General features: G+C 28.4%; 4 protein-coding genes across 7 annotated transcripts; 2 read left to right on the forward strand and 2 right to left on the reverse strand.

The window, feature by feature from the left end:
• LOC101499706 (inositol-3-phosphate synthase-like) lies at positions 1 to 4,328 on the reverse strand. Its single transcript, NM_001279023.1, has 10 exons — positions 4,141 to 4,328; positions 3,963 to 4,031; positions 3,511 to 3,646; positions 1,915 to 2,162; positions 1,547 to 1,773; positions 1,275 to 1,390; positions 996 to 1,172; positions 673 to 861; positions 507 to 569; positions 1 to 339 (listed from the first exon to the last, which is right to left on the reverse strand). Exons 1-10 carry the CDS (start codon positions 4,326 to 4,328, stop codon positions 220 to 222), a joined length of 1,533 nt encoding a protein of 510 aa, NP_001265952.1. The 3' UTR covers positions 1 to 219.
• A 6,983-nt stretch (positions 4,329 to 11,311) lies between these two features.
• LOC101500018 (2,3-bisphosphoglycerate-dependent phosphoglycerate mutase 1-like) lies at positions 11,312 to 16,302 on the forward strand. Of its 4 annotated transcripts, none has more exons than XM_012716768.3 (9): positions 11,312 to 11,421; positions 11,700 to 11,905; positions 12,605 to 12,828; positions 13,329 to 13,447; positions 13,535 to 13,691; positions 13,807 to 13,908; positions 14,011 to 14,130; positions 15,455 to 15,536; positions 15,696 to 16,302. In XM_012716768.3, exons 2-8 carry the CDS (start codon positions 11,704 to 11,706, stop codon positions 15,497 to 15,499), a joined length of 969 nt encoding a protein of 322 aa, XP_012572222.1. In that variant the 5' UTR covers positions 11,312 to 11,421; positions 11,700 to 11,703; the 3' UTR covers positions 15,500 to 15,536; positions 15,696 to 16,302. The 4 variants fall into 4 exon arrangements, with proteins under 4 accessions (XP_012572222.1, XP_004504052.1, XP_027191341.1 ...); XM_004503995.4 differs by having other exon boundaries at positions 11,335 to 11,499; XM_027335540.2 differs by having other exon boundaries at positions 11,338 to 11,499; positions 11,814 to 11,905; positions 15,696 to 16,300.
• A 1,394-nt stretch (positions 16,303 to 17,696) lies between these two features.
• LOC101500357 (type I inositol polyphosphate 5-phosphatase 5) lies at positions 17,697 to 22,337 on the forward strand. The gene is made up of 10 exons (XM_004503996.4): positions 17,697 to 17,948; positions 18,060 to 18,156; positions 18,258 to 18,332; positions 19,183 to 19,270; positions 19,393 to 19,497; positions 20,179 to 20,737; positions 20,982 to 21,175; positions 21,389 to 21,497; positions 21,601 to 21,749; positions 21,948 to 22,337. The coding sequence occupies exons 1-10, from the start codon at positions 17,799 to 17,801 to the stop codon at positions 22,165 to 22,167; spliced, it is 1,746 nt and encodes a 581-aa protein (XP_004504053.1). The 5' UTR covers positions 17,697 to 17,798; the 3' UTR covers positions 22,168 to 22,337.
• A 62-nt stretch (positions 22,338 to 22,399) lies between these two features.
• Positions 22,400 to 24,135, reverse strand: LOC101500668 (putative ETHYLENE INSENSITIVE 3-like 4 protein). Its single transcript, XM_004503997.4, has one exon. The coding sequence runs from the start codon at positions 24,015 to 24,017 to the stop codon at positions 22,635 to 22,637; it is 1,383 nt and encodes a 460-aa protein (XP_004504054.1). The 5' UTR covers positions 24,018 to 24,135; the 3' UTR covers positions 22,400 to 22,634.
• Between the last annotated feature and the right edge of the window lie 195 nt (positions 24,136 to 24,330).

Genomic DNA, 24,330 nt, shown 5'->3' on the forward strand with positions numbered 1-24,330 from the left:
GATAGCTGAATATTATTTCATATATTTAGATTATCTGCTCTGTGCTATAAAATAAGCCGGCAGGAGAAAAGACATGACAATCAAATGTTCTACATATGATATGGTGCTATAGAACATATCAAAATACAGCAGCAAATAGAGGATCATCATCATGGAATAACTTTTTTGGAACAGTGAAATAAACTGAGTTATCCCCAAATTCCTAACTGAATCGTTACTTCACTTGTATTCCAGAATCATGTTGTTCTCAGGAGCCAATCCAACACAAGCTCTTAGAATATTTTCCAGCATAGCTCTCTGCTTTGACAATGCATTCACCACTGGTGTACCTGGTGGGACCTGTAATTAAATTGGTAACAGTTAGTTATTATTATGTACACATCAAATCATTCAAAATAATTAATTTAAACTATAACTACTTATTAAGTCATATACATGTGAGATTGTGATTTAACCATCGATAATATATGTTGATTAATCTCATTAATCATTTGCATTAAACTTACAAGAGGAGCTTTAGTGAGGTAACTGAGGATGGTAGCAACAGGGTGGAATGAGTGAAACTTGTCCTGTAAATAAAAATCACAACACAACACATTTAGCTCAAAAAACTTAGACAATTAAAAAATAAAATGGTTTAATTTAAGTAAAGATATATATATAAATACTGACCTCATGTTGAGATTTGAACTGAATTCGAGTGCTAAGCTCAGCAAGAAGCACTAAGTCCAATATAATAGGAGCTGCTAGAAGTGAATCTTCACATGTGTTGTGTAACACAATTGTGTTCTTTCCACCCATGAATATCTCTGATATGTACTCATCCATTGCTCTCTTACTGTCCGCCACATAAGGCACATACTACAAATAAATAATAATAATTCATCAATTAATTAACTAACCCAAGAGTACTATAAATAAATTAACACAAACTAAAATAAAGATTATGTATTTTGATGAAAGTTACATTTAAAAATTTCAACAAAAAATGTTACCTTAATAACGACGACATGGTCCGGATGTTCACCAGGCTGATAGAGGATGGCATTACTATTGACCATATCATCAACAACATTGCTCTTGGAGATTTCCTTAGAGCGGAATGTTTGTGGAGCTGAGAGATTCATTCCATCATTGTTTCCCAAATGGTTGTAACTCACTATTGATGTTGGCTGTCATTCAAACATCAATTTTATTTACTTCTTTTGTCCCATCATAATACATGTTTTAATTCATTAATCATCATACAAATAACAAAAAATTAACTAACATACTTTGATACCAGCCCCAACAAGAAAATCAACCAACACAGACTTCATTTTTGTCTGACCACTCTTAAAATCATCTCCACCGATCAAACTGTTCCTTTGGATGGCCAGATCAATCAACCCTGATCAACCAATACAACCAAAATTCAATTTTTTTCAGTAATTCGCAACATGTTCTATTCAAATGTATAAATTAAATTTGAAAAATACTCTGAATCTCCGTAATTCAACTCATCTAAACTTTTTATTTAAAATAAAAAAATTAAAAGATAATTAACCTGGGACGAAGGTGTTTTGAGGGCTTCCATTGATGAAAGGAACATTTTCAAGAACACAAGCCAATGCATAAAGGGTTGAAGGGGAAATCTCAGCTTCATTCTTATCCACAGAAGCCAAAAGATTTTCCATGGTGTCATTTAGTCCCACAACAACATTACTGTACCTCTCTGTGTTAGCAGTCCACAGTACAACAACCTTGTCAATCTTAGAAGCTTCCTTAAACTCCCTTAAAATTCAGAAAACACACTATGTAAGTTTCAAATTAATCATAGTATATACTTCCTCTGAAATAAAAATGTACATGTATTTTGTCTTTATTTTTTTTTACTTATATTTAATTTGAGATGATTTTAATGTTGAATTTTACTTGATGTCTTTGATAATTTGTTGGAGTTGTTCTTTCTTAGTTCCATTAATAACGTTGTTAGCACGATCTCCTTGATTAGCAGCAATGAAATCAGGGTCATAGATACCAGGGAGTGGAACCATTGATTCCATGTAAGGCCTTAATTGTTTCTGAAGGTCGATATCAAACACCCTGGCTCTGCCCATGGCATCAGCTAGGTTCATGTTATTGATATCCCATCCCCCCCACACAATGTCCTCAGGGTTTACCTGCATAAATAATAAATAATATAATAATAATTCATATCATTGATTTTTCACACATTACAAATCATAACACTTCATGTCAGTCACTCATCTTCCACCACATGTCATAGTAATCAATATTATTTTAGTTTGACTCACAGTGGAAATATATATTTACGAATTCTATTAAATTATCACCTGTTTTATTTAGGGAAGTTCTTACTTACTCTATTAATAATTTTAGATTCTCTTAACTATTTTTAGTGATTAGTGTTTCACTTATAAATGAAATATTTCATTGTAGTTTTGCTCTCTCTATTATTACTAATTCACGAAATTTGTCATCTTATTTTAAAAATCGATAGTTTTGGTCCATCTCTCAGATTTTTGAATTAAAAAATAATGATTTGATATATTTTTAGTGATATGACATACAATTTTGTAATATAAAATTATTTAAATGCATTAATTATTCACGTCATTAGTTAAATTTAAAATATGAAAAAAATTTGAAGTTGAAAATTAAGTTTTTACGACATTTTATTCTAATTTCATTAGTATTAATCATTCTATATCGTCATATCATATGTTACGTTATTTAAAGCATCCAACGTCATCATTTTTTAGCTAAAAAATCAGAGGTAGAAATTAAAATTATCGACTTTTAAAATAGATAAATCAATTTCATAAATCAGTAAAAATAAGGAACTAAAACTGCAATTAAGTCTAAATGAAATATAAAATATTTTAATATTGTATATTTATTCTTTAAAAGTTTTTCTCAGTGAGATTCATTACTATACAAGTATAAATTTTTTATCAATAAAATTGTATTCTAAATATACTAGAATAATTTATATACATGTAGGAGTATAATTTTTCCAGTTAAGTTATACTATAAGTCTATAATTATATGCTTTTTATTTTTCCTTTCTACGAATGATGTTTCATGTGGAGTTGGACATTCTCATATTTTTTTATAAACATGTTCTCTTGTTTGAATTAAATATAAAAGAGCCTTGTTTGAAAATTTCAATGAACTTTAATAATAATATGTGAAGTAACATTATCCTGTTTGATTACACATAAGAAAATCCAACTCCGTTCGACATCTTACTTCACATGTCTCCTAACTCTTATTTTTATAATAAATTAACTAATATATTTTCTTTTTTTATAAACTAAAAAGACAATTATTTCTTAAACAAATAAATGACAGAACAAAGTCAAATAAATATTTTGTGGGAAAAAAAGCCAAATAAATAAGTTTCCTTTTCAAAACAATATTTAAATTGTGTTTTATCTAAATTTATAATTATTCAACTTATACAAGAGAAAATGAAATGGCTGGCTTTCCATGAAAAATATATACCATTGGAAGAAGGCTTTTGAATGGGGCATAAATTTCCTCCCCTTGGAAAGACCCCACTCTAATAGCTGATGCCTGAGTCAGCGAACCAAAATAATTTGATTGCTGAATCTTGTCCTTTGTTGCCCATGAAATACCCCTGAAATTAAATTAAGTCACAAAACACATGATAATTAACCCACAAATGTTATACCCATATACTCCTTCCACAATTAAATATATTGTTCTAAAATTAATAATAAATTAGATACATCAATTTAAATAATTTTGGTTCCATTAATATAATAATAAATTAGTAAATATTAACAAAAATAATCATAATTAAAAAATCTAGCAAAATAGTTTAAAAGAGATATTCATATTTATGTCTGAAATAGAATTAAGTCGAGTATATAGAATATATAAAAAATTAAAAAATAAATAACAAAAATAAGGGTGAGTAAGATGAAACTAACTCTCGGTTTGCAATAACACCACCAGTGAGGGTTGAACCATTGTTTCCACCCCACCCCACGAGCATTACCCTAACAATCAGCAAAATAGAAAATAAATGAATAGATCAAACAAAGCAAAAATTAAATTAAATTAAATTAAAATGAAGAATGAAGAATGAGGATGAGGACGTTATAGTACCCCAATTTAGGGACATGTGTTTGGGTTTTAAATTCATATTTGATGGTTTTGGGCTTGACAACCCACTGATAAGTGTTATTTCGGTTTTCATGAACAAGTTCGGTTGTTTCGTAACTGTATACTGACTGAATCTCAGTATCTGTGTACTTCACGTTAGGACTTTCAACCTTAAAACTCTCAATGAACATTTTCGTTACTTGAAGAAAATATATAACACAAAGAGAAGAAAAGAAGACTGTTTTCAAGAAGGGTGGTTGTGGTGCTGCTTCCCGTTGTTGAAGATGGCTCTATTTATAGAAAAAATATCGCAAGAGTGCTAATACACGTGTTACAAATTGAGTGGCTTTGGCTCATACAGTTATACAGTTATATTTTTATACTTTTTTTTTTTTAAGTATAACTTTTTCTATTTTTATAATAAACCAAAGGATGGTGCAAAAGCATACTATTATTTTTTATATGTATAAACCAAAGTTTAATTTATAACAATAGTATCTTAAAATACTCTTGGTAAATGCATAAGGATTCCTCATTTACATTGGCTAAAAAACATTAGAAATCATTCTTATATGTGCGGACGCACGGGCACCTTATTAGTTAATAAAAAAAAAATTAGAGGTTTCAAAATAGAATATGAATTTGGATGATATTGTATGAATCAAAATAATTGATTAACTCATTTACAATTTATTAAAAGTTTTTAAAAAAATTCAATTTAATCCTTCCACTAAAAATAAAAATAATTCAATCCACTCATTACCATATTTTAATGGATTCATATATTCATCCAATTCACTTAATAATTTTTTAATATTATAATAAATTAAATACAATAACAATAATGGTTTTTATTTATTATAATAAATAATGGTTTTTACTATTCCTAAAATTAATTTCTTTATTATTTTAAAAAAACTATTTTTTTAAAATATTAATAAAACATTATTTTATTTTATTTTTAAGTATAATTTTTTAAAATATTTTGATATTATTTTTAAAATATTTTTTAATAAACTGTTTTAAAATATTTTAAAAAAATGTGTATTATATTATTCCTATAAAACAGTATATAATAATAATAATTATTATTATAAAATAGATAATTAATTTATTAATTAATAATTAAAAATTAGGGTGGTGGTTGACGACAGTAGAACACCGGTGATTCAATACGGTGATCCGGTGGTCGTCGATAGTGTTTCAACAACCATCCACTATCAAACACCACTCTATTTAAATTAATAAGTCATAATTTTTTTAATGATAAAAAAATAATTTTTTTTTTTATTTCTTCCACTTTTTTATTAAGAAAATAGCTTTTTTTTCAATAAAATTCTGTTTAATAATAAAAACAAATTATTATTGAAATTCTATTGTTAAATATAATATAGATATCAGTGATAAAAAATATAAATATTAGTAGCTTATTTCTAGTAGTGATAATAATTTTAAATTCTTATTGTTCTAAAAACAATTCTTATAATAATAAATTTTAAATCAGTCTTATAAAATAATAAATAAAACTATTTTTACAAAAAACATTATTTTTAAAATAATATTTCTTATTAATATTTTATTAAAATAAATATATGATATATTTTTTAAATATAATTTATTGAATTTAATTAAATAAAATATGTGATCAATTGGATTTAAAAAAAATATTTGATGGATTAATTAGATCCATCCATATTAGGAGTAGTAGTAAATAATATTAGTAGTAATAAAATATTCTAAAACTTAGTAGAAAAAAGTTATAAAATAATAATAATAATAATAAATAAATAAATAAATAAATAAAAATTAAAGATATACATCGTCAATACTAACAACCAATTTAGAACATGCGAAGACATTAATTATATACATAATTTTTCTTTTCTCTTTTTTTGTTTTTTATTTAAAGTATCGAAAACTTGAGATTGATTGTTTGTGTAAAATAATTTTACAAAATTAGTGTTTAGTCTATAAGTTTTAATAATAATAAGAGAAAAAAGAATATCAATAAACTAGAAAGATGAAGCAAGAGAAGAATATATTTTCATATATTTATCAATAATAAATATTAAAATTTATGAAATAAATATTTTCTATTAATATATAAAAAAATACGAAATAAATATTTGTCAATAGTAAATACAAAAAATTGTGTTACAAATATTCATCATGATACCTAAAAAAACACACGATAAATTTTTATCATTAATAAATATTAAAAAAATACATGATAAAAAATTTATAACTGATACATAAAAAATATGAGACAACCATTTGAAAGTGATAAATATCAAAAATTATGGGACAAATATTTTATAGCGACACATAAAATAATCCGAGATAAATATTTATCACTAATAAATATTAAAAAACAAAAAAAAATCAATATTTATATTGATAAATATTTAAAAATGAATAATAAATATTTCTCATTAATATATACAAAAATACACGATAGGATTAAGTCATTATCAATTATTTATCATTATTTTTTTTTTTATCCATTATTAATTATATAATAAATTAGAAGAGCTTTTCTATATTAAATTAGAGATTTTTTTCTTTAATTATTACTTGGAAGAAAAATATAATAATGGCGCGGTATTGTGTGGAAGCATCGTATTTTATTATTCTACTATCAAATTTAAGAAAACAAAACACTAAAATAACAATAACAATAACGGAACACTTCTCAATATGAAAACAAAATCTCTTTCCTGTAATCAAAATAATAAAACTCTAACTTTAGCCATAATAAGTAAAATATTAATTTATTAAAAAATTATTTTAAAATGAATGACAATTTTAACAAATGGAAGTAGAAAATAATAATAATAATAATAATAATAATAATAATAATAATAATAATAATAATAAAGAATACGATAATATATTTGTTAGTAATATATAAAAAACATTTGATATATAATAAATATAAGATAAATATTTATTATTGACACACAAAAGACATAGAAGAAATATTTGTAATTAATAATTATTAAAAAAAAATACATATATTTGTCATTATATTTAAAAAAAAATACTTCATTTAATATTTATACATAAAAGCATATGATAAATATTAAAAAAATAATAAATAAATATATATAATTGATGTATAAAAAAATATGACAAATATTTAATAATAATAAATATAAAAATTTATTGAACAATATTTGTCAATGGTATATACAAAAATGCAACAAATAATTGTCCTTATAAATATATCAAAAAATAGAGAGCAAATATTTATGATTAGTTAATATTAAAAAATATAATATAAATATTTCTTATTAATATCTATAAAAATCATAAAACAAATATTATTTACGATTTTTAATAGTATTTTTTATAAAAGTAAATAAATATATTATTCTAAATTATAAATAAATAACGATCTTAAAAATAATACACAACAATTTTGGCAGTTGAATATAAAATATAGGCTAAATTACATATGTGGTCCCTTAACTTAATTTCAAGTAACGTTTTAGTCATTTATCTTTTTTTCCCGATTTAGTCCGTTATTTCTAACAATATCAAATAAAGTATAAAAATATGAGTTTATTTGAATATTTGCGTTATAAATTTGATAAAATTTGTATTATATGGAAGAATATAATTAATTTTATGAGTTTTAATTAATTTTTTTTTTTGAATTTTTGTATAAAAAAAGATAATATTGTTGAAATTTTAAAACATAAAATATTAAATTATCACTTAAAATTAAAATAAAAGATCAATTTAAAAAAAAATATAAAAGAATAAAACGTTACTTAAAATTAAGTTAAGGGACCGCGAATGTAAGTTGTCCTGCAATATAAAATGGTTACGCGTGGCAGCAAAATGGAGCAGCGGGACCCAAGTGTCAAACGAAGCACCTCGAAGGTTACCGAGTGTGGAACAAAAACATTGAGTGTGACTAGTAGTATGGTTTCAGCTTTTTGCTTTTTGAACAATATTTTATTTTTGGGGAACGACAAAATTAATTTAGATGTACTTTATTTAAATTAAAATATAAGTTAAATGATTAATATTATATTATTAGATTGTATATTTTATTTGAATTTTAATTCCTAATTTTGAAGTTGTGTCATAAATTCTTGATGATATTTATTTAAATTGTTTATTAATAAAATATAAATAAAATTAATCTATACGTTTTCAGAACATACAAACAAAAATTAATAATTTATTTTCTATTTAATGATAATATTTTTTATTTAATCTCATTTTTTATATTTTAATGATTTAATTTATATATCACGAGGAATAATTTATGTAATATATTTTAAAAATTACATTTTTTTATAAATTAAATGTGGTCAATTATATTTTTTAATATGGGTAATTTAATCTATTTTTTCTTATAATTCATTTTGGAGATAATATATAATTTATTTTATCATGTTTAGATTCTATTTGAATAAAATTGATTTTAAATCTATTTGTTATAGATTATAAAAATGATTTTATGTTCACATTTTTAAAAAAAATTGTGATAACTTATTAAAAAATAGTTGAAGTAATTTTAGATTTAATTGTTACGTATTAAAAGAATTTGATATACAATAACTTAAATAATATTCATTAATAGATATTTCAATATAATAAAAAATTTATTATTCAAAATAATTTTACTGAGAAACTATTTAAAATAATTTATCATTTAAAATATATTTTGAAATTTTTATTATTCAAAATTAGTAATATCGAAAATGATAAAATACTTAAAATAGTTTTTATAACAAATTATTTAAATCAACTTTTAATATTTAAAAAAAATACAACAAATTGATAAAATGGTTTATAAATTATTTTTAGAAAAAACTATAACAAATAATCTTTTCTCCTACAATTGATTTTGACATGAATATATATTGTGACCTTTAACTTTATTTTATTGTTCAAGTTAATTTTATAAAAATACAACTAAACATAAATAACTCTATATTTAATCTATTTTTTAATTAAAATTAATTTATGTAAAATTAATTTGTCAGTAACGAAGCCCACTCGGTCAAGTAAAAGGGTAGCTGAGGGTGAATTTTGGACTAGTCTGCCTCCACGCTCCATTTAGAATCGCGTGTCTACACGCTTTGATATTGCTAGTGGGTTGAGAGACGACAAGTGTCCTACGGACACGTGGTTCAAAGATGAACGAGGGCGTGAACAGGACTTGAGTGAAAGGAACTTGGAAGGTGACACTTTCTTTAGGAAAAAATTTCCATGTAGGACCTCCCCACGTTATGAACTTTTAACCGTTTCCTGTTTTCCTTTTTTATGTAGGACCTTCCTGATATCATTCTGTACCCACCTGTTTTTTAAAATAATTTAAAGTTTTTTTAAATTAATTTGCACGAATTTATCTATTTATATAAATAATTGTGAAAGTAATTAGAAGAATTTATAAAGATAGATTATGATGTATCAATAAGTTGTTTTTAAATAATTTTTATAAACTATTTCAGATAATTTATTAAAAATAATTTATAATTTATATAAAAAAGTTTGATTTTATTTTATCTTGTGTCAATAAAAATAACTTATATATAATTTCTTAGATTTAATTGTAATTTTTGTCTCTTTATTTTAGCTAAATCATGTAAATAGTTTATCATTTTATTTTATTTTATTTTTTGTCCCCAAACATAATTTTTGTACAAAATATGATGAATTATCATTTTTTTGCGCTTATTTAAGTCGCACGTCTCAAGATCTCGTGGTATAACAATTGTACCTGAAATTTATTATTATAAATGATGTAGTGTGACTTTAAAAAATAACACTTTATGAAATCTTGCACCAAAATTCTGTTTTAAAACTAAGATCGATGACAAATAAAATAGGAGAACTATTTTCGTAATTCAACTAAAATAGGAGAATCAAATCTGTAATTAAATTAAATTCTTATGTATAATCTCTATGGTAATCTTAGAGGGATTTTAATGTGAAATTTTTCCATATGCAAGTGGAATTGGAGTAATTTAATTTTGATGAATGTGTTGTATTTATCTGTCGACTACTACCGAATAAAATAACTACCAGAGATAGTTTAGTTAAAGGTGTTTGAAGAAAATAGAGTTCTATGCTCCATTGATTGTGGTGTTAGTGAATCTATTTCTCATATTTTTTTCCAATACCTTTTTTAGTCTCAAGTTTGGAAAGACGCCGGTACAAATTTGGAGGCTTTCGTTGGAGTATTAGGAAGTGGGAGATAGTTATCAAATGATCTATTTCGTGTATGGAGTGCTTGTATGTGGTTAGTGTGGAAAGCAAGGAACCGAATGATCTTCCAAGACTTCGGTGCATAATTATCCAAATTAATAAAATAGGCAAAAAAATTATCACGAAAATGAATAAGGAATAAATGAAAGAGCTTTGTCTATTCTTTATCGCAATGGTTGAATCATCCAAGGCGTTGTGTTTTAGGAACTGATTAACTGCGGCGTTTATAATTCTCTTGTCCGACTGTACTTTGAAGGAACTTATTTCATGGTCTATTGGTTAATCATTTTGTGTTGGTTTGGTCATGGTGTGGAGGAATAGGATCTTGAAGATCCATGTGTTTCTCCCATGGATTTGGTGATTTCTTTTTTATTAGTGGATAATCTGTGTCGTCAATTCTGTTGATAGCTTTCTGTCATAAGCTTTTTGGTTTAAGGATAATCTATGGTTTAAGCTTTCTGTCAATTCTTTTTTATATTATCTATGTTGTTTGATTTAGGGATAATCTCTTATATTAAAAGAATTGAATAATTATTTTTAATAAATGTTTTTAAATTTGATTCATTCTCATCGGAGACAATATCTTATGCTTACTAAAAATGGAAAGTGAGGTAATTTGGAATTTGCTTATTTTGTAATTTTTGTTTTAAATTTCGTTTAGTAAAATTAAACTATAAGCTGAAATTGATAATTTATAATTTATAGTTCAAGAGTTAATTATTTAAAATAATAACAAATGTAATATTTTTATTTAATATTTCTTCAATATTTTTCTATTCAATTTTCTTAAATTTTTTTAATCCATTTTATTTATTTTTTATTATATTATTTACTTTTTTTATTACAATATAAACATGAGTTTTAATAATTATTTAAAAATTTAGCAAATTTCATATATAATGAAAATTAGTTAATTGAGACACTTAAAATCATCATCATAATTCATAAATCATAATAATGAAAAAATCATATAAACGGCGTCGTAAAACCTTTCAGACACAAGTCACGCCCATCGCATGCTCTCTGCATTCTTGTTGGGACCATTTTCGAATCTTGGTAGGTATCACAGTTTATTATTCTTTTCTTCTTCTTCTCCTCCAACTCTGACTTACTCTGATACGCAACCATTCTCTAGTAAGTTTCTTCTATCAGTTTTATATTTCATCATTATTATATTATATGTATTACTATTTCCATTTCGAAATTAATGCCGTATGATCCTGATTGCATTGTTTTAAATTAAAATTTTGACGATCCTATGAGAATCTTCACATTGCGAGAAGAGCGATAGGAATTTTAATTTTTTCCATTTTTCTGTTACTTTTTAATATCAGGACAATGGCTGCTAATTTTATTCTCCAACCTGCGGGTTTTCTTGACGTTCCTCCCTTTGGATCTTCTAGAATATTCGGGAAATTAATCTCATCGCGCTTTTTTTGCAATGCTAGCCACCATAAATTCAATCCCGTTATTGCATCCATTTGTAATGCTTCTGCTGTTGATCCCACACCATCGCACTCCATTTCTCATGGCTCATCAAGTAAGGAATTATTCTTTCTTTATAACAATTAATTTTCAATATTATATTTGCACACATATAGAAATAAACTCTTGAGAAACTCGAGCAACCACTAGTTATGAAACATTGACATAGACATGAACACGAGGTACCATGCTATGCTAGTAATAATTTGCGAAAATTGAATATAACTACACTATCGGTGTTGGACACTCTGAACACAGTCTTTAATATGAAATGTCAATGAGTAACTCAGCATGAGTAAATAGTCATTTTAGTGTTTGAAATTGTAAGAGTCCAACAATTTATTTCATTAAATTTAAGAAATGACAAATTAGTCCTTAAATTACAAAATATTTCTTTTGTAAACATTAATTTCAAAACCAATAAAAGACATACATATTGACTTAAATAGTCTTATAAATTGATTGATATTTCTCAATTTAAAGGACTAAATTGCTATTTCAAAAATTTGAAGGACTAAATAGATCGCACCTTACAATTTCAAGGACTAAAATGCCTATTCATTCGATTTAGCTGACTAATTCAACTATTTAAAAAAAAAAAATGATACTAACATGATTCTAACCATGTACTTGCCCTATGCATGTAAATTTTGTTGCTTAAATTGTATACCATGTATGTATCAAGTAAGTTATATAATTCTTTTGTGATCTTTTCTATATTCTTATTGGGGGGTATTCTGAACTTGTTTTGTAGCTGAGAGTACTTTGATATTGATTCGTCATGGTGAGTCGATGTGGAATGAAAAGAACTTATTCACGGGATGTTGTGATGTGCCTTTGACAAGGAGAGGAGTAGAGGAAGCCATTGAAGCTGGTAAGAGGATTAGCTATATACCGGTTGATATGATTTTTACATCTGGGCTGATCCGAGCAAAGATGACAGCTATGCTTGCAATGACTCAGCATCACCAAAAGAAGGTACTGATTCCATTTATAGTGGAATTGCAAAATACTTGCTCAAAATAGATTCTTTATGTTGGAAAATGCTACATCATATAATTAGAAGTAGTGGATTTGTCAGTTAATTTTAAACTTGACTGTTAATGTTGCCCATATGTTTTTCATGCAATTGGTATGATGAAAAATGCTTACAAGAAAGTGACTTTGCCCATTTAACTTGACATTCATTTTATTAATCCCGTATATCTGTCGTAAGCCAAAATAAAGTAAGGTGGCTTTAGTCATTAGGTGATTTCACTTTGTATTTTGTTCATTATTCTTTCACTGATTGAAGTAAAGGGACAAAAAAACATACTGCGTTTTCTATGACCAAAATACTTGGTTTAAATTCAATCAAAATATATTCAATAATTTAAACAGTCACTGATTGTGTCCTACTTGTAAATAAAGCCATTGTTTGCACAACTGTTAAGTCTACCGGTAATTCTTTTATTCTTTACCAATTGTTTACTCTATAGGTTCCAATTATCATGCATAATGAGAGTGAACAGGCAACAACATGGAGTCAAGTATACAGTGAAACAACCATAAAACAATCCATTCCAGTTATAACAACTTGGCAGTTGAATGAAAGGATGTATGTGGCTATGCCTTTGCTTTTATTCATAGTATGTTCAATGAGTTTCAGAAGGATACGATGTCATTCTCTATTCTACTTCTATAGGTATGGGGAATTACAGGGTCTTAATAAGAAGGAGACTGCAGAAAGATATGGGAAGGAGCAAGTGCACGAGTGGCGTCGCAGTTATGATATTCAACCTCCCAAGGGTGAGAGCTTGGAAATGTGCTTACGGAGAGCTGTTACCTATTTTAAAGAATTTGTAAGGATTTCATTTTTCTTCTTTCTTAATGCCGAAGTGTTATATTTGATTTCTTGTGTGGATTAAATTATTTTAAATTGCTAAGAGAGTTGACACTGAGAAGAACGCATTGTAGATTGAACCCCAGCTGCAATCAGGAAAGCATGTGATGGTTGCTGCTCATGCGAACTCATTGAGGTCTATTATAATGTATCTAGACAAAATGACCTCTCAAGAGGTAGCATGTTGTTGTTATTTTGATTTCCACTATCTCATTTTTGTGTGTGGGTATTGATTGAACAAGGATTGATCTTTACTTTACTTCTCTGTTAACAAACAGGTCACTAATTTAGAATTGTCAACTGGTATACCGTTGCTATACATATATAAAGATGGAAGGTTTAGTAGTAGAGGGAGTCCCGTGGGACCTACAGAAGCTGGTGTTTATGCATATACTGAGGTATCATCCCTTAGCATGGTTTTTGTTAGTGGTAGCTGAATTGGCACTGAATGCTTCTTAAATGTATGTAGGATCATATGGCTTAGTTTTCTAGGAGCCTTTGTTTTTGGCTAATCATTACCTGTATATATCTGCATTAAATTCTCAGATTTTGTAGTTTTGCTATCATTCCGATTTTTTAATCATAGGAATTAGGAACTAAGCGGCGTGATAATGCAAATCAAAATGATTTGAAATCTTTCAATGGCCTTGCATCTCAACTGGCATCAGTTCAGCTTTAAAGATTTAGATGTGGTTGTGATGTTGGATTCCCCATCCTCTAATAGGTCTCGAACTCCATGCACATACAGACTTGAATCTCACCAAAAATTATATAAGAGATATTTATTTTGTTTGAAAGGTGGGAATCTTCTCCTATAATTACATAAGCAGTTTTCAGTTCAAGTCTTGAATAAAGTATATTTCCATTAGATGGAGAAAAGCTCTGGAAGCACATAGTTTTTGTTTTAAGTAGAAGTAAGATAATATGGAATGTAATGTAAGTTAAGCAGAAATTGCACTAATTCTTAGAGTGAACATCTGAGACTATACAATACCACAACTTATAGTTTAAATATTTCGAGTCTATCATACAAAATAATGGGATTGTAAAGAGGGATATAAGCCATAAGATTCAAGTAAGGAGAGATAAGAAAATAAGCTCAACGGTCGAATCTCGCCTTAGGTGGTTTGGGTTTGTGTGGAAAAGACTTGTACAATCCACACTACGGAGAGTAAGATTAGATGGATCGTATTGTAATTGATAGAGAGATAAGGGGAGACCAAGAAAGAACGTGGAAAAAATCATTAAGAAGGATTTATATTGAAATGTGATAGAAGATACAAATGGTTTGTCGTAAACATGATTTGCAATAGGATATTGTGACCTTGTTTGATCCAATAAGCTAAACTTGCCTAGTGTGAAAAGATTATTATTGTTGTTCAAAAGAAAGCTTAAGCTTACTAGTTACAAAGGTGCTGTCATACTTTCTCTGTACGACACATGAGATAGGTATATATCTATCTGTTAACATTTGACAATAATTATATCCTATTGAAAAACCGTAGAATCTGTTTCCTTTGGGGTTTAACAGGACCCTTTTTGTGTATAGTTATACACCACATGCCGGCTAATGATAAGTTTCTGGGGTTCATACCGGAGAGGATATAATAAAGATATTCTCGTCCTTTTCCTGTATATATTATCTCTTCTAATTTGGTAGACATCATCAGATCATGTGTTTATTTATTTGTTCATGCTGTAAATTGCCATTTATGTCTGCAGAGCTTAGCTGTTTACAGACAACAACTGGATGAAATGTCACATTGAAGTTATTGATTGTAACGTCACGCGAAAGATCAAAATGGTATGCTACAATATACATATTGATGATTCATATTTTTGGTGTCCACAGTGGTTTGATATATTGAATCCATTAAACCCGATATTGTCCATACATGACTGAATCTAAGCTTAATTGATAATCTGAATATTGATGACTGAGTATGCTCATGTATACTTGCAGGTATAGTGGTCTATGTTAATTTTTGGTGGACGGTTTCATAGTTTACTTTCTGGGTGTGGCTGTTCTCAGAATTAACTTTTTTTCGTATGCTCTAACAACCCTTCGATCAGATTTCCAAATTATCAGAAGGAATGCATCAATCCTGAACAATTTCAAGCAAAAACATCGGAGTCCAAATTTTTTTCTGCACTGTACAATGTACAGTCCCCCCAGAACAGTTTTGAATTGAGAGATAGTGAAAAACAACTAAGATAGATAATGTGACTCTAGCTAGAACTTGTGTCTGAATGTAAGTGATCATTTATCATCTGTGTAGGTGTAGCTGTCATGTTTTAGAGCTTATAGAAAATGGATATAGGGTTGAAAAGTGAGACCATCATGTCATTTATAATTTGACAAAAGGATTGTCCATGTGTTTCCTTATCATCATATACATGATCAAACTGTAGTTTCGAAGGAGAAAATATTTCAAGAAATAAAAAGTATTGGATGGCAATGGTACATTCTTGATGCTTTTATTTTGAAAAAGGAAAATGCTAGTGATTACAAAAACTGTATAATCAACTTTTGTGCGGCTTTCTGACAAATGTGTTGTTATTTTTATGCGGCAATTTAAAAAACTTTGACATAGTGATTTGTGTGTTTGATTTGTATGAAATCTCTTTCTGCCAAATAACGCTACTATTTGAATAAAATTGGATATTTTGTTTGGTGAGTTTTTAGAGGGAAAAGTAAAATTAAATTAAATTAATTAAATCAAAATATAGTTTATGACGATTTTAATTGAAAATGAAAATTTGAATATTAACAAAGGAAAGTAACGAAGAGATTTTTTTTTGAATAAATTAACCAAGGGATTTAATTGTAATGATACCAAAAAAAAAACATTTTAAAATTAACGGGGTTGTTGTTTAACCATTAGCATTGCAAGAGTAAGATATCTTATGTCACAAAATAGAACCATGTCTTATGATATATGAAAGAAAATAGAATTTAATAGATATGCATTAATCATGTAAAGTTTGATTCATATTTTGTCATACATACGTAGTTAAATATTTTGAAAGATAATATGATAGTGGTAGCCTACCACTATGATATATGCCCAATTTTTATTTTTTGACCTGTGTTTTTGGCGAATATCTTTAATTTCAGTTTATATTTTAACAAATTAAATAAGTTTTTAATTTTTATATAACTTTACTATTTTATTTTTAGTTTTTACAAAAAATAAAAAAATTTCATCTTTTGAATTTTTTTATTGTTAATCTCTGATTTTAAATCAACTATTTTTTTTTTTTTTTTTTTTTTTAATTATTTTTTACAGTATTATTTAAGACATGGTAGCAATTTTTATACAAAAATTTAAAATTTAAACAAACGATGAATTAAATATAAAATTTTATATTTTTTATGCTAAAAAATACATATTTACTTTATCGTTTTCTTAAAAAATTATAAACTTTTGTAGGAAAGTTTTTTATAATATTTTAAATATTACAACATAAAATCATTTAAATATTTAAAAGATTAAAAAATAATAAATTTTTTCATAAATACTAAAAATAAAATAATAAAATTTTATAAGAACTAAAAATTTATTTATCTATATTTAAGAATGTCTAATAGCATTTATTTATCTATTTTTAATGTCTAAAAGTCCAATATTCTAAATGTCTAATATTATTTATTTATCTATTTTTTGGCTGATTGTGTGAGCTGTTAAGTTACAACGGTTTTATACCACTTTATGGCTCCCTATCGCCCTCAACCTTAAGTGCTCCGAAAGCCCTGCCACCAAAATCTCCTCCTTTCAAAACTGAAAACAACAACATAGAAAATCAACCAAAAATTCAATCCAATTATTACAACCAAAAAAATAAAAATAAAATAAAAATAAAAATACATCATTACAAAGAAGAAATACAATTGTGCAGTCTTGTTGTAGTAATTAATCACCAGAATCTATGCACACATTGTTATTTTCTCACTATCATGACAAATGTGAATGTAATGAACCTAAGAGCATGCTCAAATTATGAAACAATAAATGAATGCATGAATATACATGATTGATATTGAAATAATAACATAAATGAATGAATGTCTTCGTCTACATCTTCACGTTCCAAATCAAATGCTAATTCTGAAATGACCAAAGATAACAACAACAACCTTTCTCTCAGCCCTATACATTCCAGCATTACAACTAATTCTTCTGACAATTCTGTCAAGAATGAGAAAAAGAAAAAGGTTTTTTTTTTTTTTTTTTTTCAGTTTCCTTTATGCATTGTTCTTGTGTTTTAAGTGTAAAATGGTTGGTTACATTGTTGTTGATTCTGTTTTTTTTTTCTTTGCATAAAGTCTCTCTTGCCAAAGATTTTTGGATCAAAGAAAAATGGAAGAGGCATGGATGAAGATGCAGTCAAATCATCAAATGAAGGAGATTCAGTTACTCTTGGTATTCATTACATTGATTTTTCCCCTATAATCTCTTCATTTTCATGGTGTCATGTTTCCCTTTTAATATTTTTTCTCTCTTTAAATGCTTTGTATTGAAAGATTTGGAGAAGAGGATTGAAACTAGAAGAAAAGCATTCCTTGAAGCTTCTCCCATCATGAGAAAAAGTTTCTCAGGTATGAATAGTTTATATTCTATAATAATTTTCACATTCTCATAAAATTGAATTAATATAATTGCCTCTATCACATTTTTTATATTATATAATATAATGTTTTTTTTGACTCAAAATATATTATATAATGTTAACATCAGCATATCCATTTTTTTTGGTTTTTGATTACATTGATAAACTTTAGGGTCAACTCTAGATTATGAATCAAAACTGATATAGACCTACGTATCTATCACACAAGACGAAATTTTTCTCATGTATTGTTTTGGTAGCTTACCTAACAACAGTGATATTTTGGTTATTATTAGGATTTTTCTTATCAACAAGGGATAGATAATAAGGAAGGAAATCAAATTTTCTTGTTTGATATTGACCTTAAGCTCCCCTTGTCTTATCATAGTAGACGCATTAAATAATACAGTATTAGAAATGGTTGTACGACTAAATTGTACAATTTTCGTGACATCTTTCTAGAAAATAGTTGAAATATCATGTGTATGATACTCATTAACTATCGATGTAATTTTATTATGCATGAATTTGGACGTGATTAATCACAATTTTTAAGTGTTCAAATACATTTAAATTTGAATATTTAAAAATTATAGAATTTAAGGTGTTCAAATTCATGGTCAATAAAATTATGTCGATGATTAATATATTTCGCTATCTGCTCTATCAGTTAACCCTATATTGAACACAATTAGCCACCTAAAAAATTAGCACGAAAGTCGTCAAATTTTGGTTGTTGAAATAACACAACTGAATATACCTCTTCAATGATTGATTTGTTAGGATATCAAAACGTGACAATATAAATCATGAATCTAATTTCTTATCCAAAACCACAGAGAGGGAGACTAGTCCTGGGATTGAAGGCCTAAATTTGTCCAATTTTGAAAGGCCTATGGCTCCAGAAAATGAAATTCAGAGTTTCAGGTATGTGATTCCATTTTCAGTTCAAGGCTTCAAAAGCACATTGTATTTGCTTGCATATACAATAGTCAGACTCAGATACCATGTTATATTCATGCTATGCTGTTTCATAACTGGAATTGCAGGGTCTTTGTAGCAACATGGAATGTGGGAGGAAAATCTCCAAGCTATGATCTTAACCTTCAAGATTTCTTGCTGGTGGAGGGTTCTGCAGATATATATGTCTTAGGGTATGAACACACTCACAAGTTCACAATATTTCAACAATACTTTTGAGTTTAGATTATAGCTTCTACTACAAGGAACATTTTGACTATCTTTGGAGTTTGAATATATGGTTTTTACTACAGTGGAAGTGTTGTCAAATAACAACTATAGTGTAGCGGAATTTAAACAAATCGCTATTGTTCTTCTATACACTATTTAGTATAAAATATTGTCAAATAGCGGTGTTGTAGTATTGAAACATAGCATAATTTGAATGAAATGCTATTTTTTGTAGTCAGCAATTGACAACAGTACTCCGGAAACAATCAAGTATGAAGCTTCTCCTTGTAAAGTAGAAACTTATAGCCAAGGTTTAAATCAAGGTCTTGATTGTGTTGTGATGCGTGATATTGTTGAGAATTGCAATCAAATATAGCTGATGTAGTCTCAATCTCAGTTGCCTTGTAGTTGCCACAGCATTGAAAATCATTAAAACCTTGGCTATATAGCTTGTGTGGAGAAAAGAACTATTCAAAGATGTTGTGTTACTAATTACACTAAGATAAAAAAAAAAAAAAAAAAAATAGTAGTGCATGAAAAATAATGATGTTCCGTCTAATATGCAATGCAATTGTTTCTCTAGCAATTTGTTTTTCATTCAAAGCATTACAAACTTGATATTTTCTAAAATACTTGTTGTTCAGATTTCAGGAAATTGTTCCTCTAAGTGCTGGAAATGTTCTAGTAATTGAAGACAATGAACCTGCTGTAAAGTGGCTATCATTAATAAGTCAAGCACTAAACACACCAAAAAGTGAATTCAGTGATTCATCTGATTCAGGAGCAGGATCGAAAACCAATAACAGCACAAAGGAATCAAAATCACCAGCAAGTCTAAATTTCTTTCAAAAGCCTTCTCTTAAAGCTATTAGTAGGAGTTTCAGGGCTGAAGGTAGCAGCCTCCTTAAGGTTTGCAATTGTCCTGTGGAATCTCCAACTAGAGAGAGGAGGAGGATGAGAAAATTTAGTGATCCTATGAGTAAGTTAGATTCCGAGATTCGCGGCGAAAGCACCATGGAAGAGTTGCTTTCAATTGCAGAGATACCCCCTTCTCCTGGTCAATCCAAATACTCTCTTATATCAAGTAAGCAAATGGTCGGAATTTTTCTCACCATATGGACAAAGAAAGAATTAGTACCTCACATTGGCCATCTTAGAGTAGACTCCGTAGGGAGAGGAATCATGGGTTGCTTAGGTAACAAGGTAAGCAAAAGGATCTTTATATATTAATTTCACTCAACATATTGCATAGCCACTAACTTATCATGAAACTAGTACTACTAAAAAAACATGAATTTCTTAACAAAAATTAGAGACAGGTAAAATAAAACCGATCTCCTATTTTTATGTTTTTAACACTATGCTAATAATTCAACTTTCTGATTATCTTTTTGTCATGAATTAAGATGACTGATAACATATATTTGGAATGTATAATTGATTGCAGGGGTGTATATCAATGAGTATGTCGTTACATCAAACAAGTTTTTGTTTCGTTTGTAGTCACTTGGCTTCTGGTGAGAAAGAAGGCGATGAGGTGAAGAGAAATTCTGATGTAGCTGAGATTCTTAAAGGCACACAATTCCCTAGGATTTGTAAGAACCCTTGTAATCGAGCACCAGAAAAGATAGTCGATCACGAGTAAGTTATCACGTACCCTCTCCGACCATAAACACAAACAAAAAAGTACATGTATTTTTTTACTTATATTCAAAGCCGGAGGGTGTATATATGTTTGAGTTATCATTTTAGTTCTTCTTCCGTCCTCTTTTATACAATAACACACAAACTTGTGTTGCAAGTTATGTGTGTACCTTTTGAATTCTAATAACTAACTTTTAGCTTGTTTTGCAGTCGAATAATATGGCTAGGAGATTTGAATTATAGGGTGGCTTTGAGTTATGAAGAAACAAGGATTCTGTTGGAGGATAATGACTGGGATACTTTGTTAGAGAGAGATCAAGTGTGTCCCTCCACCCATATATAATAAAACAGTTCAATGATTCTACCTACATTCATTGTGCATGAGTAAATTTACTAATCAACTTGCTTTTTATTTTATATAGTTGAACCTAGAAAGAGAAGCAGGAAGAGTATTCAGTGGTTTCAAAGAAGGAAGGATAGTCTTTGCACCCACTTACAAGTATTCACAAAATTCAGATTCTTACGCTGGTGAGACTGTTAAATCAAAGAAGAAACGCCGAACACCTGCTTGGTATTTCCCGTTCTGCCTCTTGTTATTTCAACAATTTTTATTTGATTTTTGTACATCAAGCACACGTATCCTCTACAGTCTCTCCAACCAAACCTCAGTTATTTCGGTCATTGGAGAGGCTGCAAAGGATCCAAATCGTGGTAGATTATTGGATAAACCATAACCATTAATAATAATCTGCTATTGAATAATTTTCAGGTGTGATAGGATATTATGGCGTGGAAGCCGCATCGAACAATTATCATACATTCGCGGAGAATCAAGATTTTCTGATCATAGACCTGTTTGTGCTGTTTTTTCTGTTGGTGTGGAAGTAAGAAGCAGAAACAATAGGTTCAGAAAGGGGTATTCTTACACAAGCCCAAGACTTGAATATGAAGACTTCATACCTCAAAGGCATAGTTTCTATGATTATTGATTCAACCCTCAAAATCAAACTTGTATATTTCCCTTAGTGTCTATATAGAAAAATGTTTTGTCATCTCGCTTTTATTTCCTTTCTATTTTGTCCTCACACTCACCAATGTGTTCATAGCTAGTTAGAATTAATTAATCCTAACAATATAATAGCAAATGGCTTATGCAGAATATTCACTTAGAGATCCATGTAAATATATTTAAGTTGAATCATTCATTGTGACACAAATATGAAATCAAGAGAAAAAAAATTATAGTATTAATTTGTATAAGTTAAATATCACATGAGTTACATATTGGGAGACAGTCCCTTTTTATTTAAACATTTGTTTTCTATCTAACTAATTAGTACAAAGAAAGCATATCAACATGCAAACTGGTCTCGGATAATCTGCAGCCGTCCAGCTAAATCTCATTGTGTTCTGAATGACAGCAAATGATCCGAGTTCATCGTTGAGGCAAAAAAACTTAATTGTATGTCAAATCCCAAATTGAGGTTTCTTCATGACTTAGTGTGGTCTCTTGTTCTGGATTTTGATTCAAATCCACGTTATCTCTTTTCATGTCCACTCCCATGTGCAATTCAAGATCTTGTTGCATGCCATGTATCCAAAAGCCACCATAATCTTCTACTGTTCTCTCCACAATCTCTCCCAACTCATTCACATTCCCAACTATATTACTATGATCATGTTTCTGATTATCAGCCCCTGTTATATCCATATTCATCCAATCATCTGACAAATAATCTTGGAAAGGAACATGTTCTTGTTCTGTTCTGTAAGCACAGAGTGATTCGTGGTTCACCCTTGAACTTTTGTTTGTAAATCCCATGCACAATTCACTTTGTGGACACTCAGAATATTGATATGAATATAACTTCTCAAAATCAAAATCAACATCTAAATCAAACTCACTCTTTCTCTTCTCATTACTTCCACATTCTACCAACTCATTCAAAACATGTATACTACTACTACTACTAGAGCTTTCACCTTGGTTTTTTCCATCATCGTGTTCTGATATCTTAAGACACCTATTAGTGAGTTGAATCAAAGCTTCTTCTTGGTTCATAACTTTACACCAAGTTGCACTATCTTTTGCTGTCATCTTATCTTGCAAAGTCTTGGATTGAGTCACCAACTTTCTAACTTTATCCACATTAGGAGACAAGTGTTTGATAATTGCAGCCAAGACAGAAACTTTCCAAGCCTTTTTCAAATCATGAGGCTTTTTATAAGGTGGTGGGCCATGTTCTTGTGCCAAAAGACCTTGTTGACCCCACCATTGTTCTGTTCCATTAGGCCACCAAGGAGGAGCTAAACCTCTTTCAAGAGGAAATCTTCTTTGTGGTGGAACACAATGTTGCATTAGAGCTGAAAGAAGAGAACCTAAAGTAGTATCTTGCAAGTCATAAAGAAGATGCATGTATGAAATTGGATCTAATTCTAATAACTCATGATTTTCTTCAAGGAGTGGTAAGTATTTTGAAACTGCAGCTGGTGCATTTTGGCTGAATTTGACTTGTTCTTTCCACCATTCACGTAAGCTTTCTGATGAACCTGTTACTGGCTTACCCTTTTCAGGGACGATGCCATAGACGAAACCTTTAGCTTTACATATTGTCATGATCTTCATCATGTACTTGAGGATTGAATCTTGTGCTCTTGACATCTTTTTCCTTCTTGATGCTTCATCTTTTGCTTGTTGGTTTTCTTCTTTTTTTCCTTTTTCCTTTAGTTTCTGTAGTAGGATTTTGTCCTTCCACATGCGCTTCTTTAGTTGATCATAGTCAATTTCTTCTTCTTCTTCTTGATCGAAGGGATCGATTTCTTCAGTTATCTTCACCATGATATCTGTGAATTCTTCTTCTGCAGAGGTGTTTTTAATAGTACTTAAGATAGATGCAATGAGATTTTAATAAATGAAATATGTATGTATATATAGAGGTTGCATGGAAGGTACTGGAATGGCGGTGGTAAAAAGGTATGATCCTTTATTACTATATATGAGGAAACTGATAAAGCTTATGAAATTCATGCAATAAATTACGTAAGGAGGATTGATGAGGACAAAGGTAGGCATTACCAAAGGTTGTTGTGTTGCAAACTTACAATGTTGTACGGTCAAATGTCTAAGGAAATAGTGTTGTGAGTGACACGTG

Source organism: Cicer arietinum, chromosome 6 (assembly GCF_000331145.2).
Source record: "Cicer arietinum cultivar CDC Frontier isolate Library 1 chromosome 6, Cicar.CDCFrontier_v2.0, whole genome shotgun sequence".
Taxonomy (NCBI): Eukaryota; Viridiplantae; Streptophyta; class Magnoliopsida; order Fabales; family Fabaceae; genus Cicer; species Cicer arietinum.